This window comes from Oncorhynchus tshawytscha, linkage group LG24, assembly GCF_018296145.1.
Source record: "Oncorhynchus tshawytscha isolate Ot180627B linkage group LG24, Otsh_v2.0, whole genome shotgun sequence".
Classification (NCBI taxonomy): Eukaryota; Metazoa; Chordata; class Actinopteri; order Salmoniformes; family Salmonidae; genus Oncorhynchus; species Oncorhynchus tshawytscha.
Window position 1 is genome coordinate 7,634,586 of NC_056452.1, and position 16,674 is coordinate 7,651,259.

Here is a 16,674-nt window from a genome sequence, read left to right on the forward strand (position 1 = left end):
ACGAGGCTCTCGAATCTGGAGTAGTGGGATGAGAAAGCTCAGGTTTTTATTTGCAAAACACGCTGCCTAGGTAGTCTTGACTCTAGGCTAGACTACCGTACACTGACACCGGGACCTCAAAATGCAAAACCAGCTCCCGGAGAAAGAAGGTAAATGGATAGGTAGCCTGTCGGTATCAGTTGTTGCAGTGGCCACCTCTGCAGATATTTTCCAAAAAACAAACTAACGTTGCCTAAGTTAGCTAGCTATGCACTAGTCCATGACTCTGTTCCATTAATGTTACATTACACAATGACTCATTGGACGATGCGTCTTCTACTAAGGGGGAATTTTGTGAAGAGTCCGGAAGTTCAATCTGCACATTAACACTCGTCGCTTGCGGTAAGGACCTTATCTTTCATATCAGCGAGAAATAATAAAAAATAATACAAATTATACGCACCTTACGGCCATATCTCCATGTTACAGTGCTTGTTTACGAAAGACAAGAATCGACCACCTGTGCAATTAGCTACCTATCACGAAAGGGCCATGTGTTTCGAAAGCCGTAAGCTATGATTATTGACGTGTCTAAACGTTAAAACAAAGCGTCGGAATTGTCGTTCACACGAGGCAGTCGTAAGAGAAGCTAATGGCTGAAAATTGAAGGGAGAAGAAGGTAGAATGCAACCTACAGTCTGAGAACTAGCTATGCACCAACAAAAACGAGTGTCACACATTACTTTAACAACTGTGTAGTAGATGTCGACCGATTAATCGGAATGGCCGATTTGACGTTTTCATCATGTGTAATAGGCATTTTTGGGTGCCGATTACGGCCGATTATATTGCAATCCACGAGGAGACTGCTTGGCAGGCTGACCACCTGTTACGAGTGCAGACTGAAAGGAGCCATGGTAAATTGCTAGCTAGCATTAAAGTTATTTTATTAAAAACAATTAACATAATCACTAGTTAACTACACATGGTTGATGATATTACTAGTTTAACTAGCTTGTCCTGAGTTGCATATAATGTGGTGCCTGCAATTGTGTTACTTCTCTTGCGTTCAGTGTATGCAGAGTCAGTGTCGCCAATTGAGCTACTTTGTCGCTATATTTAGCAGTATTCAGACCCCTCTACAGACACATTTTCAAAAAAATTGACTAGTGACAAATCTAGCAACTTTTTCTGGTGTTATTGGAGACTCTGATGTGATAGCACGTATCGTATCGTTCTTACTCCGTGGGCCCCACGCTGTCCCAAAGCACTCACAGGCTGCCCAGTCCTCCCGCAGCAGTCCCTCCCAGCTGCAGTCAGAGCAGGAGATGTTCACCCCTCCTCATCCAGATTGCAAATGAATCGCGCATGCGGGAGAAGCCACCACTGGCTGATCCCACCCTGGCTTACATTCAGGGCAGGATGTAAAATGTTTTTTTGTCTAAAATAAATCACTGCATTTGACTCAGTCACTTAATCACCTTGTCCACTGTTTGTGTGCCTCTCTGTGACATAAGCTAAACATCTAGCTGGCTAGCTCATCATGTCTTAGTCTAAACTGTACACTGAAAAATACAGAAAGGAGTGGGAATCAAACCCTGAATTCGAAGGCTGGTTGAAGCCGTTTATTGGAGATGATACACGGCCATACTGCCTGTATTGTAAGGCTGATTTCTACACCAAACTTAGTGATGTAAAAAAACGCATGACAACTCAAAACATACTCAAAAGGCAAAGCCTTATAACAGTTCCACCCAAAACAAGCTGCCTGCCATTTATGGTTAAAAAAATTGACTGCAAAAAAGGCTGAGACCACCGTGGCATTAGCTATCGCTGAACACTGTTCCATGCTGGCATGTGATCATATTGGAGAAGCATGTAGAGCTGCTTTCTCAGACGCCACTGCTGCTACCCACTTCAAAGTGCACAGAAATGATTAATGGTGTTCTAGCACCATACTTTCTGAAAAAGTTGGTCTCAGATGTGGGTGACCAGCGTTTCAGCCTCCTCCTCAATGAGTCCACAGATGTAAGTGTTTCTCAGTACCTGGGGGTTGTGATAAGGTACTTTAGTGACACCAAGCAGACAATTGTATCAACATTTCTGGGGCTTGTTGAGTTGGAGGGAGGCGATGCCAAATCTATAGCCCCTGCTGTTGTGGCTTTCCTTGAAGTGTTGTCTTAAAAAAGAAACTCCTGGGGATAGGGACTGACAATGCCTCTGTTATGATGGGGATTAACAATGGGGTCCATAAAGTGCTGAAGGAGGAGTATGGCTTCACATATCTGGTTCTTATTCGCTGTGTGCGCCACTCTCTGCAGCTTGCTGTAAGTCCTGCTTCCAATGACACCATCCCCTGTAGTGTGGAGTACTTGGTACGAGAGACTTATAACTGGTTTTCAGTGTCTCCAAAGCACAGAGAGGCCTACATGGCCATATATGAGACCATCAACTGTGGGGAGAAACCTTTACAGATAACCAAGGTGTGTGCCACACGTTGGCTCTTCATTGAACCCGCGGTTTCACGCATTTTGGACCAGTGGGAGGAGCTTAGGCTGCATTTCGCAATCACCAAGTCCATGGCTGAGGTTTTATACTCCATGTAAAGTGATCCTCAAAACATTGTATCTGACTTTTTTTGAAGTCAGTGCTGGTTGAGGAACAGTTAGCCATCAAGGCTTTTGAGGGAGAGCAAGTAGATCCTCTTAAGCTACTTGACAACTTGGTTAGCCTGATCAAGTTTGTGAGCAGCAGGGTGCTGAATCCACTGGCAAATGTTGATGTACTCAAAGGGCCAATAGATGGATACATCAGTCCCAAACCGTACCTTTGTTACCTTTTTGAGTCAAAGGCAGCTGAGCTCCACCTTGCGCCTGAGGATGGAAACAATGCCCGAAAGCGGTGTGTAGCCTTCACCATTTCCCTCACTAATGAGTTGAGGATGAGACTGTCGGACAACATTGAAAAATTGCAGTACATGTCAGTTTTTAATGTGGAGGACACTCAAGCACAATAAGAACCCTGGAGAAATAGAAAAAATAGCCAAGCTCCTTGCTGAACCTCAGTTGCTGAACCTGCCATAGAGAGCCTTGACCAAAATGACGATGACCCACTATTTCTGTGAGCCAGCACAGCCTGTGTGTGTGTGTGTGTGTGTGTGTAGGGGAGTCTTGAAAAAAAAAACTGAATTAGGGCCAGACTAGTTACCATAATTTTCTCACATTGTCATTGACAGTTTTTTCTATTTTCACTTTTTGTGGTCCATTTAGATTGTTATAAAACAAATGTAAAACATGTTATGGTTAAAAATGTTCATGTTTTACTGTGACTTGTTGTAGGCTCCTAAGTGTACCACAAGGTTAAAAACCAAACCAAATTAAGAAAACTAAACTAAAAAAATAATATTTTGGGTCACTTTTGCCGGTCCCAAGCCCGGATAAATGAGGAGGGTTGGAATTGTGACATAAAAAAAAACAAGAATCGACAGAAGAAAGTTCATTTGTAGTTCTAAACATATTTAGTGTGTTTTTATTCACTTTTTGTCTCTCCCACGAGGTTATTCCTCTCTCCCACAGCGCCCATCACAATTATATGCACATGGCCGATTATGCAAATTAGGTGATGGCGTCATTTAGTGACTTCCAGGGACTTTTAGGACAGCCAATAGCTACTTTCCTTACTGAGGAGTTGGCAACACTGGTCAGGGTATATGCATCAGTTTGGGTCGCCTGGCTCGTTGCGAACTGTGTGAAGACCATTTCTTCCTAACAAAGACCGTAATTAATTTACCAAAATTTGACATAATTATGACAACATTGAAGGTTGTGCAATGTAACAGCGATATTTAGACTTAGGGTTGCCACCCGTTCGATAAAATACGTAACGGTTCCGTATTTCACTGAAAGAATAAACGTTTTGTTTTCAAAATGATAGTTTCCGGATTTTACCATATTAATGACCAAAGGCTCGTATTTCTGTGTTTCTTAAATTATCATTAAGTCTATGATTTGATATTTGATAGAGCAGTCTGACTGAGCGGTGGTAGGCACCAGCAGGTTCATAATTATTCATTCAAACTAGAGGTCGACCGATTAATCGGAATGGCCGATGAATTAGGGCCGATTTCAAATTTTCATAAACAATCAGAAATCTGTGTTTTTGGACACCGATTTGGCCAATTATTATTATTATTTTTTTACATCTTTATTTAATCTTTATTTAACTAGGCAAGTCAGTTAAGAACACATTCTTATTTTCAATGACGGCCTAGGAACGGTGGGTTAACTGTCTCGTTCAGGGGCAGAACGACAGATTTTCACCTTGTCAACTCAGGGGATTCAATCTTGCAACCTTACAGTTAACTAGACTAACGCTCTAACCACCTGCCTCTCATTGCACTCCACGAGGAGACTGCCTGTTACGTGAATGCAGTAAGCCAAGTTAAGTTGCTAGCTAGCATTAAACTTATCTTATAAAAAACAATCAATCAATTATAATCACTAGTTAACTACACATTGTTGATGATATTACTAGTTTATCTAGCGTGTTCTGCGTTGCATATAATCGATGTGGTGCGTATCGTTGCTCCAATGTGTACCTAGCCATGAACATCAATGCCTTTCTTAAAATCAATACACAGAAGTATATTTTTAAACCTGCATATTTAGCTAAAAGAAATCCACGTTAGCAGGCAATATTAAAAGAGGTGAAATTGTGTCACTTCTCTTGCGTTCATTGCACGCAGAGTCAGTGTATATGCAACAGTTTGGCCCGCCTAATTTGCCAGAATCTTACGTAATTATGGCATAACATTGAAGGTTGTGCAATGTAACAGGAATATTTAGACTAATGGATGTCACCCCTTAGATAAAATACGGAACGGTTCCGTATTTCACTGAAAGAATAAACGTCTTGTTTTCGAGATGATAGTTTCCGGATTCGACCATATTAATGGCCTAAGGCTCGTATTTCTATGTGTTTTTATGCTATAACTAAGTCTATGATTTGATAGAGCAGTCTTACTGAGCGGTGGTAGGCAGCAGCAGGCTCGTAAGCATTCATTCAAACAGCACTTCCGTGTGCTTTGCCAGCAGCTCTTCGTTGTGCGTCAAGCATTGCACTGTTTATGACTTCAAGCCTATCAACTCACAAGATGAGGCTGGTGTAACCAATGTGAAATGGTAATACTAAAGTGCCTATAAGAACTTCCAATAGTCAAAGGTTAATGAAATACAAATGGTATAGATAAATAGTCCTATAATTCCTATAATAACTACAACCTAAAATTTCTTACCTGGGAATATTGAAGACTCATGTTAAAAGGAACCACCAGCTTTCATATATTCTCATGTTCTGAGCAAGGAACTTAAATGTTAGCTTTTTTACATGGCACATATTGCACTTTTACTTTCTTCTCCAACATTTTGTTTTTGCATTATTTAAACCTTATTGAACATGTTTCATTATTTATTTGAGACTAAATTGATTTTATTTAGTAAGTTAAGTTAAAATAAGTGTTCATTGTTCATTCAGTCTTGTTGTAATTGTCATTATTACATATATAAAAATCGGCCGATTGATCGGTATCGGCTTTTTTGGCCTCCAATAATCGGTATCAGTATCAGCGCTGTAAAATCATAATCGGTCGACCTCTACTGTGTAGTACCACTTATTATACACTAGCTATAGTCTAGGTTAAAGGTGGGTTTTTTTCGACCAAGGCCATAGTACAAACAACAACAATATGTACCTTCATAGTAATTAAATGTAATCTATCAGTGGACTTGTCAATACATTTTCACACATAGCTCATATAGTCCTATAACTGCTTGCACACCGAACATTGTTAATGTTGTTAGGGCCACCTAATATTGTTGACATTGTTAGGATCTACTTAACGTTGTCTTTGTCATCAAGCTAACTTTCTGAATTTGTGCTTTGTGTAGATGGACCTCTTCCACTGTCGTCTTTGCTCCTTTTTGTTCCTCCACTGCGTCTGGCATCTGCAGCTCTGTGGCAAGTTGTTCAGCGGAGAGACATAATGGACTATGGCTTGGTGGAGGAGTTTGTCACCACTGTGTTGGAGGTAGTTCCTGATCTGATGAGTTACAGAGAGCGAGTCCAACTCATCATGGGGCTGCGGGCACGGGTGAGAGATGGGACGGATGGGAGAGGAGGGATGGGGTAGCACAGGGTGTATAATGCATAAAGTCTCTTAACTTGCATGTGTAACTTAATTGAATTTTCACTCTATCAGCTGGTTCTGGAGTTATGTCGTACAGATCAGCTAGTCGACCCCGAGACCATCCAGCCACACCTGAACAGGATGAGGACCTGTATCATCACTCTTAGTAAAAATGAGGTGAGTGCTGCTACTCAGTGTACAATCATGACTGATAACTCTGCTGGTGGTATACATTGGCTAGTTAAATTGACAGACTGTGTGTAATGCTTGCTGAAGACTCCTGATCCAGAGGTGGAGGCATCAAAATCCAACTTCCTGAAGCTGATTCAAAGCCTGCTGGAAGACCCAGTTAAAAGGGAACACTTTTTCCAGGTCAGTGTTGTCACTGACTGTGTAGCTGATAAGTTATTCAGAAAGACGTGGCGTTCTATCTTTCTTTCACTTGGAGTAGGTTAACATAAAATAATACTCAAAAGCATGGACCATTTTCTTCTTGTTTACTTCTTAGACTGTTTTTCTAGAGGAATTTGGACCCAAGTATGAGTCCACACTGCAGAGTCTGGTGTGGGACTTCCTTTCTAGGCTGGAGAAGCTGCTTCCGACACCAACCCTTCATCAGGTACCATACTAACATGTTATTACCATCAGCCTTCTTTCATGCATGTTTTTATACAAAAAAAATGCATGCATATGATAACTTTTGTCTAATGCTCTTTTAAAGTCATTCTTCTTTCCAATAGACTGCAGCATGGTTCCTACCGGACCACTCTGTTCTAGAGGAGTGCGTGCAGTCAGTGTGTCACCCTGAGCCATTGAAGACCCTTCTCCAGTACCACAAGCCATATAGACATCTGGACAACAATGGTAAGGGGTAGACTTAGAAAATTAAAAGAACGCTATCCATTGTATTTATGTTACGTGGAGCTTTTTTGTCGCTGTCGGAAGGAAACCTCTATCTCCAAAACAGATTATTTCAGAAAATTGAAAAAAAAATGCCATAATTTACCATTAAACGAACATAAAATTATAAATCTTCAGAAGCTATTTAGAATACATTTTCTTAGTCCTAGAGTCATGAAATGTTCAGAGTACATAGAAGGGAGTTACTGCTTTCAATACATGTAAAAAGGGAGTTAAGGTTTTCATCCTTGTGAATGTCAAGACATTGATTTGTGTCCTAAAACTACAAAAGTAGGATCTGGGTTTGATATATAACATTTCTAATGTTTGACTTGCATGTTTTGATATAGACTTGTTTTCTTGTCCTCAGCTCTATCTTCGGGTGACAACCAAAGCTCGCTGTCACTCTCGCTCCTAGAAACAGTTGAGATCCTTGAAACAGAGATCAAATCAGATCCTATGCAGGGGTTTATGAACATTCTAAGCTCTGCCTCATCTGTCAACGAGTCAGAAATGAACAGCCATTTTCACCAACCTCAAACTGACAGTAGGCTGAAAATCCAAAGAAACCCTCACAGCAGCCAACCGGAAGTACAGGAGAGTTCTAGCTTGTCTACTTCCTGTCTGTTCCTTCAGCCCACAGTGCTGCTGCACAGACTTGACCTTGCTGATATGCCGTTACCTGTGTCCTCTCCAACATTGAGTCCAACATTGAGGATAAAGAGTGTACCTCAGTATTCTTTGACGCCTGACCCATCCTATACAATGGGGAAATCTAACAGAAGCAAGCGTGTCAAAATGTGCTCTTTATGTGGGAAGACTTTTATTGAAGCAGAAGATTTGATGGCACACATGAGATCTCACACTGAGCAGAGTCCTTACCAGTCTTTTGAAGAGCTTAACATGTCTACATCTTTTGAGGATGGGATAGAGATATCCCAGCCCCATAGCACTTCACCCCTGAGCCCAACAACCTCCGAAGTTTGTCCCACTCCAAGACAGTCCTCCAAATCCAGACAGTCCTCCAAATCCAGAACATGTCACGTGTGTCACAAGACTTTCTATACTGTATATTCAATGAGAAAGCACATGATTTTCAAACATGATCAGCTCCTTTACCAGTGCCTTGACTGTGGAGAACAATTTGAGAGAAAGTTTCATTTGAGGGAACATAAGGCAGAGTGCCATCCCACTCTGTCATCCAAAGCCAGAACATGCCATTTGTGTAACAAGACTTTCGGCAGCCCATATTTAATGAGAAAGCACCTAAAATCCCAACATGATCAGCTCCCTTACCAGTGCCGCGATTGTGGAGAACATTTTAAGAGGAAATGTCATTTGAAGGAACATAAGAAAAACTGCCCCACAATGTTTTCCTGCCTCAGCTGTGGAGAAAAGTTTGAGGAAAGGTGTCATTTGAAGGAGCATAAAAAAGTGTGCTTGGCAGTGAGAAAGCTCTTCTCTTGCTCTCTGTGCAAGAAGACATTCATTGGAGCAAGGGGGTTGACCGCACACATGAGATCTCACGAGAAAAGGTCTAATTTGAAAGAACCTGAAGTGTGCTTAGCTGCAAAGAGGCGCCACTTTTGCTCGATGTGTAATAAAACATTCATTAAAGGACACGATTTGAAAGCACACTGGAGATCATGCACTTACCAGTGCACCCAGTGTTTGCAAAGCTTTGAACATCAGGAGAACTTACAGAAACATCTGCAGTATGCTCGTGAGGAGGCAGCTCAACTGGAAGAGGTTAACACGTCTACACCATCTTTTGAGGAGGAGATGGAGACATCCCAGCCCCACAACACTTCCAATGTTCGTCGCAATCAAAGATACTCTTTCAGAGCCAGAACATGCCGTCTGTGTCACAAGACTTTCAACAGTATAGCTTTAATGCGAACGCACCTGAATTCAAAACATGCTCAGCTCCCTTACCAGTGCCTCTGCTGTGGAGAGAATTTCAAGAGGAAGATTAATTTCAAAGCACATAGGAAAGAGCGCCATCCCACTCCAAGTCTCCAACCCAAGGAGTCCGTCAAAGCCAGAACATGCCGCTTGTGTCACAATACTTTTGACAGTACATTTTTTATGAAAAAGCACCTCAAATCCCAACATGGCCAGCTCCCTTACCAGTACCTGGGCTGTGGAGGAAATTTCATAAAGAACTGTCATTTGAGGGAGCATAAAAAAGAGTGCTTTCAGAGACCACAGCAAGACTTGAGGGAGTCAAATGAGGGAGTCGATCCAAACCAGCACCAAAGGGATGTTGATCCAGCAAATAGCAGCAGCTCTCTGGCAACAAGGGAGAGTGAGACAGAGATTCCACAGTCCCACAGCTCTTTAAACCTTATAACCTCCGATACACCCCCCACTCAGAAACCCTATCTTTGTGAAATATGTGGTAAGGATTTCCTGATGCTGTTTCGAATGAAAGAACATATGAGAGCACACACAGGAGAGCGCCCTTTCCCTTGCCGAGACTGTGGCAAAGGTTTTAGCAGAAGGCGGAGTCTGAAACGCCATCGATTGATTCATACAGAAGGTCGGCCATTCCTTTGCACAGACTGCGGCAAACGTTTTTCTACAGAGGCCAGTCTGAAATCCCATCGACTGATTCATACAGGAGAACGACCATTTGCATGCACTTTATGCAAGTTGAGCTATCTCACAAAAAAACACCTGCAAAGACATATGAAAAAACATTGTTTTAAAACAAAACATTTTAACGGTGTGTATGATGTGCAAAAGCTTTTTTTTACAGTGAGTAGTCAGTTGAGTCCAGCTGTTGTGTGTACATTTTCCAATTTAAGTAACCCAGCCTGAGACCTGAAGACTTGGTTTTACAAGGTGATGGGCAGGCTTAAGCTCAGCAGGCTAACACAGTCTTGTTGTGCACAGGAGACCTGGTCTCGAATCCAGTAAGTAACACCAGCAACCCCTTCTCACCAAATTTTTCTACTGAATTTACTTTTAGTACTGCAAATGACTTTTACTTTGACTCATTATTATGATGAATGTGTCGTTTTAGATTGTATTCCTCGTGGAGAATTGATAACATTACTGCCTCAGGTGTATATGTGTTCATCCTGTCCTACAAATCAATTACGCATCTTCTGTGTTTTATTAGTCATGCCACATGTAATTTTTAGTGGTGTAAAGTACTTAAGTATTACTTTAAAGTATTTTTACTTAAGTCTTTTTTGGGTATCTGTACTTTACTATTCATATTTTTTACCACTTTTACTTCACTACATTCCAAAAGAAAATAATGTACTTTTTACTCCATACATTTGCCCTGACACCCAAAAGCACTCGTTACATTTTAAATGCTTAACAGGACAGGAAAATGCCCCAATTCACACACTTATCTAGAGAACATCCCACCTGTCTATGAACTGGCGGACTCACTAAACACAAATACTTCATTTGTAAATTATGTTTGAGTGTGCCCCTGGCTATGCGTCAAATAAATATCCAAGAAATGTGTGCCGCCTGGTTTGTTAACATAAGGAATTTTAAATGATTTTTACTTTCTTGATACTTAATTATATTTTAGCAATTACATTTTACCTTTGACACTTAAGTATATTTAAAACCAAATACTTTTAGACTTTTACCCAAGTAGTATTTTATTGGGTGACTTTCACTTTTACTTGAGTCATTTTCTATTAAGGTACCTTTTACTTTTACTCAAGTATGACAATTGTGTATTTTGTCCACCACTGGTAATTTTCTCTTGACTTGAATGTATTTACATGCAGAGAAAATGTTTTTTAAAAATGACTGTTTCAGTAAATTTACTTCTCAGCATTATACACTGCTCAAAAAAATAAAGGGAACACTAAAATAACACATCCTAGATCTGAATGAATGAAATATTCTTATTAAATACTTTTTTCTTTACATAGTTGAATGTGCTGACAACAAAATCACACAAAAATGATCAATGGAAATCAAATTTATCAACCCATGGAGGTCTGGATTTGGAGTCACACTCAAAATTAAAGTGGAAAACCACACTACAGGCTGATCCAACTTTGATGTAATGTCCTTAAAACAAGTCAAAATGAGGCTCAGTAGTGTGTGTGGCCTCCACGTGCCTGTATGACCTCCCTACAACACCTGGGCATGCTCCTGATGAGGTGGCGGAAGGTCTCCTGAGGGATCTCCCAGACCTGGACTAAAACATCCGCCAACTCCTGGACAGTCTGTGGTGCAACATGGCGTTAGTGGATGGAGCGAGACATGATGTCCCAGATGTGCTCAATTTGATTCAGGTCTGGGGAACGGGCGGGCCAGTCTATAGCATCAATGTCTTCCTCTTGCAGCAACTGCTGACACATTCCAGCCACATGAGGTCTAGCATTGTCTTGCATTAGGAGGAACTCAGGGCCAATCGCACCAGCATATAGTCTCACAAGGGGTCTGAGGATCTCATCTCGGTACCTAATGGCAGTCAGGCTACCTCTGGCGAGCACATGGAGGGCTGTGCGGCCCCCCAAAGAAATACCACACCATGACTGACCCACTGCCAAAGCGGTCATTCTGGGGGATGTTGCAGGCAGCAGAACGTTCTCCACGGCGTCTCCAGACTCTGTCACGTCTGTCACAAGCTCAGTGTGAACCTACTTTCATCTGTGAAGAGCACAAGGCACCAGTGGCGAATTTGCCAATCTTGGTGTTCTCTGGCAAATGCCAAACGTCCTGCACCGTGTTGGGCTGTAAGCCCAACCCCCACCTGTGGACGTTGGGCCCTCATACCACCCTCATGGAGTCTGTTTCTGACCGTTTGAGCAGACACATGCACATTTGTGGCCTGCTGGAGGTCATTTTGCAGGGCTCTGGCAGTGCTCCTCCTTGCACAAAGGCGGAGGTAGCGGTCCTGCTGCTGTGTTGTTGCCCTCCTACGGCCTCCTCCACGTCTCCTGATGTACTGGCCTGTCTCCTGGTAGCGCCTCCAAGCTCTGGACACTACGCTGACAGACACCGCAAACCTTCTTGCCACAGCTCGCATTGATGTGCCATCCTGGCTGAGCTGCACTACACTACCTGAGCCACTTGTGTGGGTTGTAGACTCCGTCTCATGCTACCACTAGAGTGAAAGCACCGCTAGCATTCAAAAGTGACCAAAACATCAGCCAGGAAGCATAGGAACTGAGAAGTGGTCTGTGGTCACCACCTGCAGAACCACTCCTTTATTGGGGGTGTCTTGCTAAATGCCTGTAATTTTCACCTGTTGTCTATTCCATTTGCACAACAGCATGTGAAATTTATTGTCAATGAGTGTTGCTTCCTAAGTGGACAGTTTGATTGCACAGAAGTGTGATTGACTTGGAGTTACATTGTGTTGTTTAAGTGTTCCATTTATTTTTTTGAGCAGTGTAGTTTAGCCTTCAGCAACCCATTGTGAATAGAATTTACAAACTGCAATATGTACCGAAGATTAATTAAAATAAACCCATTATTTTGTACACAATGGTCAATTTGGTTATCCCTCCATGTTATTTATTTTGTATGTGTACAAATTTAAAGATTTTCCACATAAATATCAGCAATAAGAGTGTGTGTATTCTTTGTGGTTTTGGATAGTATTGGTGCTACTGAGTTATTTCAATACAATGATGCAGTTGAGTCATTGTCCAAAAATGGACGGATTGTGGTTAAAAAAGCAGACAAAGGTGGCACTACATTGGTGTAGAGTAAACGCATGTGACAGAAGCCTGCCGTCAATTAGACAATGATGAATTCTACCAATCTCTTACCTTCAACCCTACAGAGGACCTAAAAACTGAATTGAAAGGGATCCTCACAGAAGCTAAGGAGAATGGCCACATTTCAGACAATGAGTTCAAATTTATTTTCAATGGCAGTCCACGTATGGCTTCTTTTTTTTATCTTCTTCCGAAAGTCCACAAGAATCTTAAACCTCCCAGGCAGACCGGTCATTAGTGGTAATGAAAGTCTGACAGAGCCCATCTCCAAGTACATTGATTACTTTATTAAGCCTTTTCTACTGTCACTCCCAATCTTCAAGACACCACTGATGTGTTGAACAAAATTAAGGAATTGAACAATATCAATACAGCTTCCTTTTTAGCCACCATGGATGTGGAGTCTATACACCACCATTGAACATAAACATGGATTGGCAGCTATGCAGCATTTCTTGAGTACTCGGCCTGAGACAGATGCCTCCCACAGAATTCATTGTCTCACTGACTGAATGGACTCAATCATAACATCTTTGTCTTTCAGGGCTGTATTTCTATACAAGTCAAAATGATGTGCCATGGGAGCATGCTTACAGCCCTTCCTACACTGGTTTGTACTTAGGTAAATGACCTCATTTTGGACCCTTCTAAAAACCAGTTCTTTGACCGGATTATATGGTGGGAATGCTATATTGATGTTTGTTCTGGTCTGGTCTGGCTCAGAAGATGGTCGCATTTCCTTCCACCAATTCCTTCTCATTGAATTCCACCAATACCTTAACAGCATTAACCCTCACATCAAACTATCTGGAGTACAGCAAGGATAGCATTCATTTTTGTTGGACCTTGACATCAGTAAAAATGACAAAAGTTTGTTTTCACACATCAATCTTCAGGAAGCCTGAAAGATGCAGGCATAAGGACCGGATGACTTGACAGAGAGAATTTGTTGTGAAGGGGAGTGCCTCGGGATGCACCAGAGAGAGTGTACTTTGTTACAAAATACAGCACTGAAGCAGAGAACATAAAAAATAATCATTAAAAAGAATTGGGGAATCATCCAATGTATACACTACTTCGCAAAGTCTTCCCCGAGCCACCAGCCATAAGCTTTAAGAGATGTCCGACCCTAAATGCCAAATTAGTCCACAGCTCTCTTCCTGGTGACTCTCAAAAAACTTGGCTAGACCACAAACCCCAGGTGCTCTTTTAAATGTAACCATTGCAGAAATATATTTCAGAAAAAGTATTTTGTTTACAGCTTCTAAAATGTAGTATCAAGTCAAGCATTTAAGGAACTGCAAAACTACTCATCATCTATGGATTGGAATGTCCACAGTGCAAGGTGTTCTACATTGGACAGACAAAGAGACGCTTTCAAGACCACTTAGCGGAACACAAGTACGCCACACGGGTAGGCAATGAAGACTACCCCATGGCAAGTCACTATAAGTCCTTACACCATGGCAACCTAGCCTCCCTACAAGCTATGGGTATTGATCATGTTCCGGCCTCAATTAGAAAAGTAAGTACCCTGGTTTAAATGAAGATATGGATTTCCTCACCTTTCCTGTAGGGTTGTGAGAGATCCCTTTGCTGTCATCTAGTGGACAGTTTGCTCTATTGCACACAGCTATGTTAAGACTGTTTTGGTCCATGTTTGCTGTGCTCTAGTGTACTATAAAATAGATGGCTCTCCTATTCTTAACACTTTGCCCAGTCATATTCAAGGTTAGAACTGCCTTTCAAAAAATAAAAAAGTTTGATCACGTTTGATGTTCATTAGTCACTTATAAAGACTACAGGACGTTACATATTTCGAAGGATTTCAACAATAAAAACCTGTGAGGTTTGTAGGGCATATTTGAATAGAAATAGAGGATTGGGTAACAGAATAAAGTGGCGTAGAGGTCCTTTGATGGAACATATGGAGGTGAAGGAAGCACGGAGAGGTCAGAGATAACCGTACTTGTGAACTGGGCTAAGGAACAGAAGTTGGGTTTTGGAGAAATTGCCATCAGTGCGTGCTCTGCAAGCAATGTAGCGGATGAAGGCGCTGCAAGAGCGTGGTGAACGGATAGATGTGATTATAGACAGTGAGGAAGAAGGATAAGAGCCAAGTGTAGTGGTAAGATGTGTGTTGAGGAAAAATGGCGCCAGACATGATAAAGAAGAATCTGGACCAGTAGGAGTGACATTTTTGGTGAAAGTGGACCCTTGCCTTTTGGTGGATCCATTTGTGGTTTCAGGGTGGATGAGAAAGGAGTTTGGTTCAGTTGAATCAGTTGAATCAGTGACAGTAGCCTGTAGTGGACTTGTGATATTTGTTTTGTGTTTCTTCTGACCAGAGGGAGAAGGCGCTCCGTGTCACACAACTTGGGTGATCTGTTCGATCTGTTTCTTGCTTTGCTTTTAGGAACAGGGTACCATTAAGTGATTTCTAGGGTAGGGTTAATTGTAGAGGTGGAGCAACTGAAGTTGAGAATTCCAGAGGTTAGAGTCATTGTCAGTCCTTTTGAGTTTTGAGTCAGAGTCTCCTTGGCAGTCATGTTAGGATATATCAGTTATCCTTTTTGAGCTTTTGTGTAGAATTCACCGCTCTGTTTCAGGTGCAACGTTTATGGTCATGGCGCAGCAGTGTGTAGGAGGGTGATTCCAAGATGTGGGCAGTGTGCAGGAAGGCATGGAACAGAGGATTGTGTAGTTTCGGTGGATAAAGCTGTGTGTCAACTGTAGGGGCGCCCATGTTGCTGGGGATCGGAAGTGTCCGGTGCGAGAGAGGCATGTTGAAGTGGTCAGAGTCAGAGAAGTGCTGAAGGTTTCGTATGCTGAGGCAATGAAGAAAGTAGAGGAGGATGGTTCAAGGGTGAGGGATCCTTAGAGGATCCCAGTGAGCAGTATATTTGTGTCAGGACTGAGGGAGTGATTTATGCTTCAGTAAGGTTTGCTTCTTAGCATTCATAGCAATGGTTATCAACTGTACTGCAGAAATGCAATGTAAATCACAGAAAATAGGTGTGGTGGCAGCTGTAGAGAAGTATTTGGGTATACCAGATTTGAGATACAGGGTGTGTTGAAGGATGGTGTCCTGTCCTCCCAGGCTGTTGGCATGGTGCAGGAGCAGATAGTGTCAAAGTAGTGGAATGTGGTAGTGGGTTTTTAATGAGTGTACGTGGCAGCTGCTGAGAAGTAACTTGGTGTACAACATTTTACTGAAGAAAATGTAAAGGCGTGGTGATTTGTAATTGTTTTAATGAAATAGTGGTATATAGGTGTAGGGTTAGTCGGTGGTGTAAATAATAAAAAATAATAAAACATTTGTAACAGGAATAATGAAGAGAATTTAATGTAGGTAGGCCGTGACCAACCTCACACTCCACTAGCTGGCGATGTAAGCACCTTCAGGTTGGTTGCGATCCGCTAAACAAATTTAAATAATAAGACAAAAATAACCTGTAGGTTCCATATTTGGGTTATGGGTGGTTTGTATATGGATCGGCAGCCAAAACGATACTACAGCGCCTGGATAGGATAAAGTTAAGGGGCCTGAGATTGTGTGTGGGTGCCTTCAGGACGACCTCTGTTGAGGCATTGCAGGTGGATAGTGGGGAACTGCCACTGAGGATAAGGCGGACAATCTTGCTGGGCAAGGTTGAAAGGGAGTTCAGAGGGACATCCTGCAGTCACAGCTACTGGGGAATGCTGGGAGCAAGGAGTGGGTATTCAGAGGGAGTACGGGAAGACAATTGGGCAGAAAGTGGTAGAATATGGACTGGGGGAGAGAGAGATAAGGCCGGGAATTACATTTCCGAAACCACGTGTGGATATGATTGAGCTTAGGAGAGAATGAGGTGAGGATGTGAGACGGTGTGTGGAGAGATACTGTACATGGATCATCAG

General features: G+C 42.1%; 1 protein-coding gene across 5 annotated transcripts; it reads left to right on the plus strand.

Moving 5' to 3' along the window:
• Positions 1-10: 10 nt before the first annotated feature.
• LOC121840667 (oocyte zinc finger protein XlCOF6-like) lies at positions 11-10,971 on the plus strand. 5 transcript variants are annotated; one of them, XM_042305262.1, is made up of 8 exons: positions 11-149; positions 324-381; positions 5,925-6,127; positions 6,236-6,340; positions 6,440-6,535; positions 6,672-6,782; positions 6,904-7,027; positions 7,434-10,971. In XM_042305262.1, the coding sequence occupies exons 3-8, from the start codon at positions 6,020-6,022 to the stop codon at positions 9,884-9,886; spliced, it is 2,997 nt and encodes a 998-aa protein (XP_042161196.1). In that variant the 5' UTR covers positions 11-149; positions 324-381; positions 5,925-6,019; the 3' UTR covers positions 9,887-10,971. The 5 variants fall into 5 exon arrangements, with proteins under 5 accessions (XP_042161196.1, XP_042161194.1, XP_042161197.1 ...); XM_042305260.1 differs by lacking the exon at positions 324-381 and having other exon boundaries at positions 13-149; XM_042305263.1 differs by lacking the exon at positions 324-381 and having other exon boundaries at positions 13-149; positions 6,685-6,782.
• Positions 10,972-16,674: the final 5,703 nt, after the last annotated feature.

Coding starts and splice junctions, on each gene's coding strand:
- LOC121840667 (XM_042305260.1), top strand. CDS start 122: ATGCAAAACCAGCTCCCGGAGAAAGAAG. Junction 6,536..6,671: donor AAAGGGAACACTTTTTCCAG/GTCAGTGTTGTC, acceptor TTTACTTCTTAG/ACTGTTTTTCTAGAGGAATT. Junction 7,028..7,433: donor TAGACATCTGGACAACAATG/GTAAGGGGTAGA, acceptor TCTTGTCCTCAG/CTCTATCTTCGGGTGACAAC.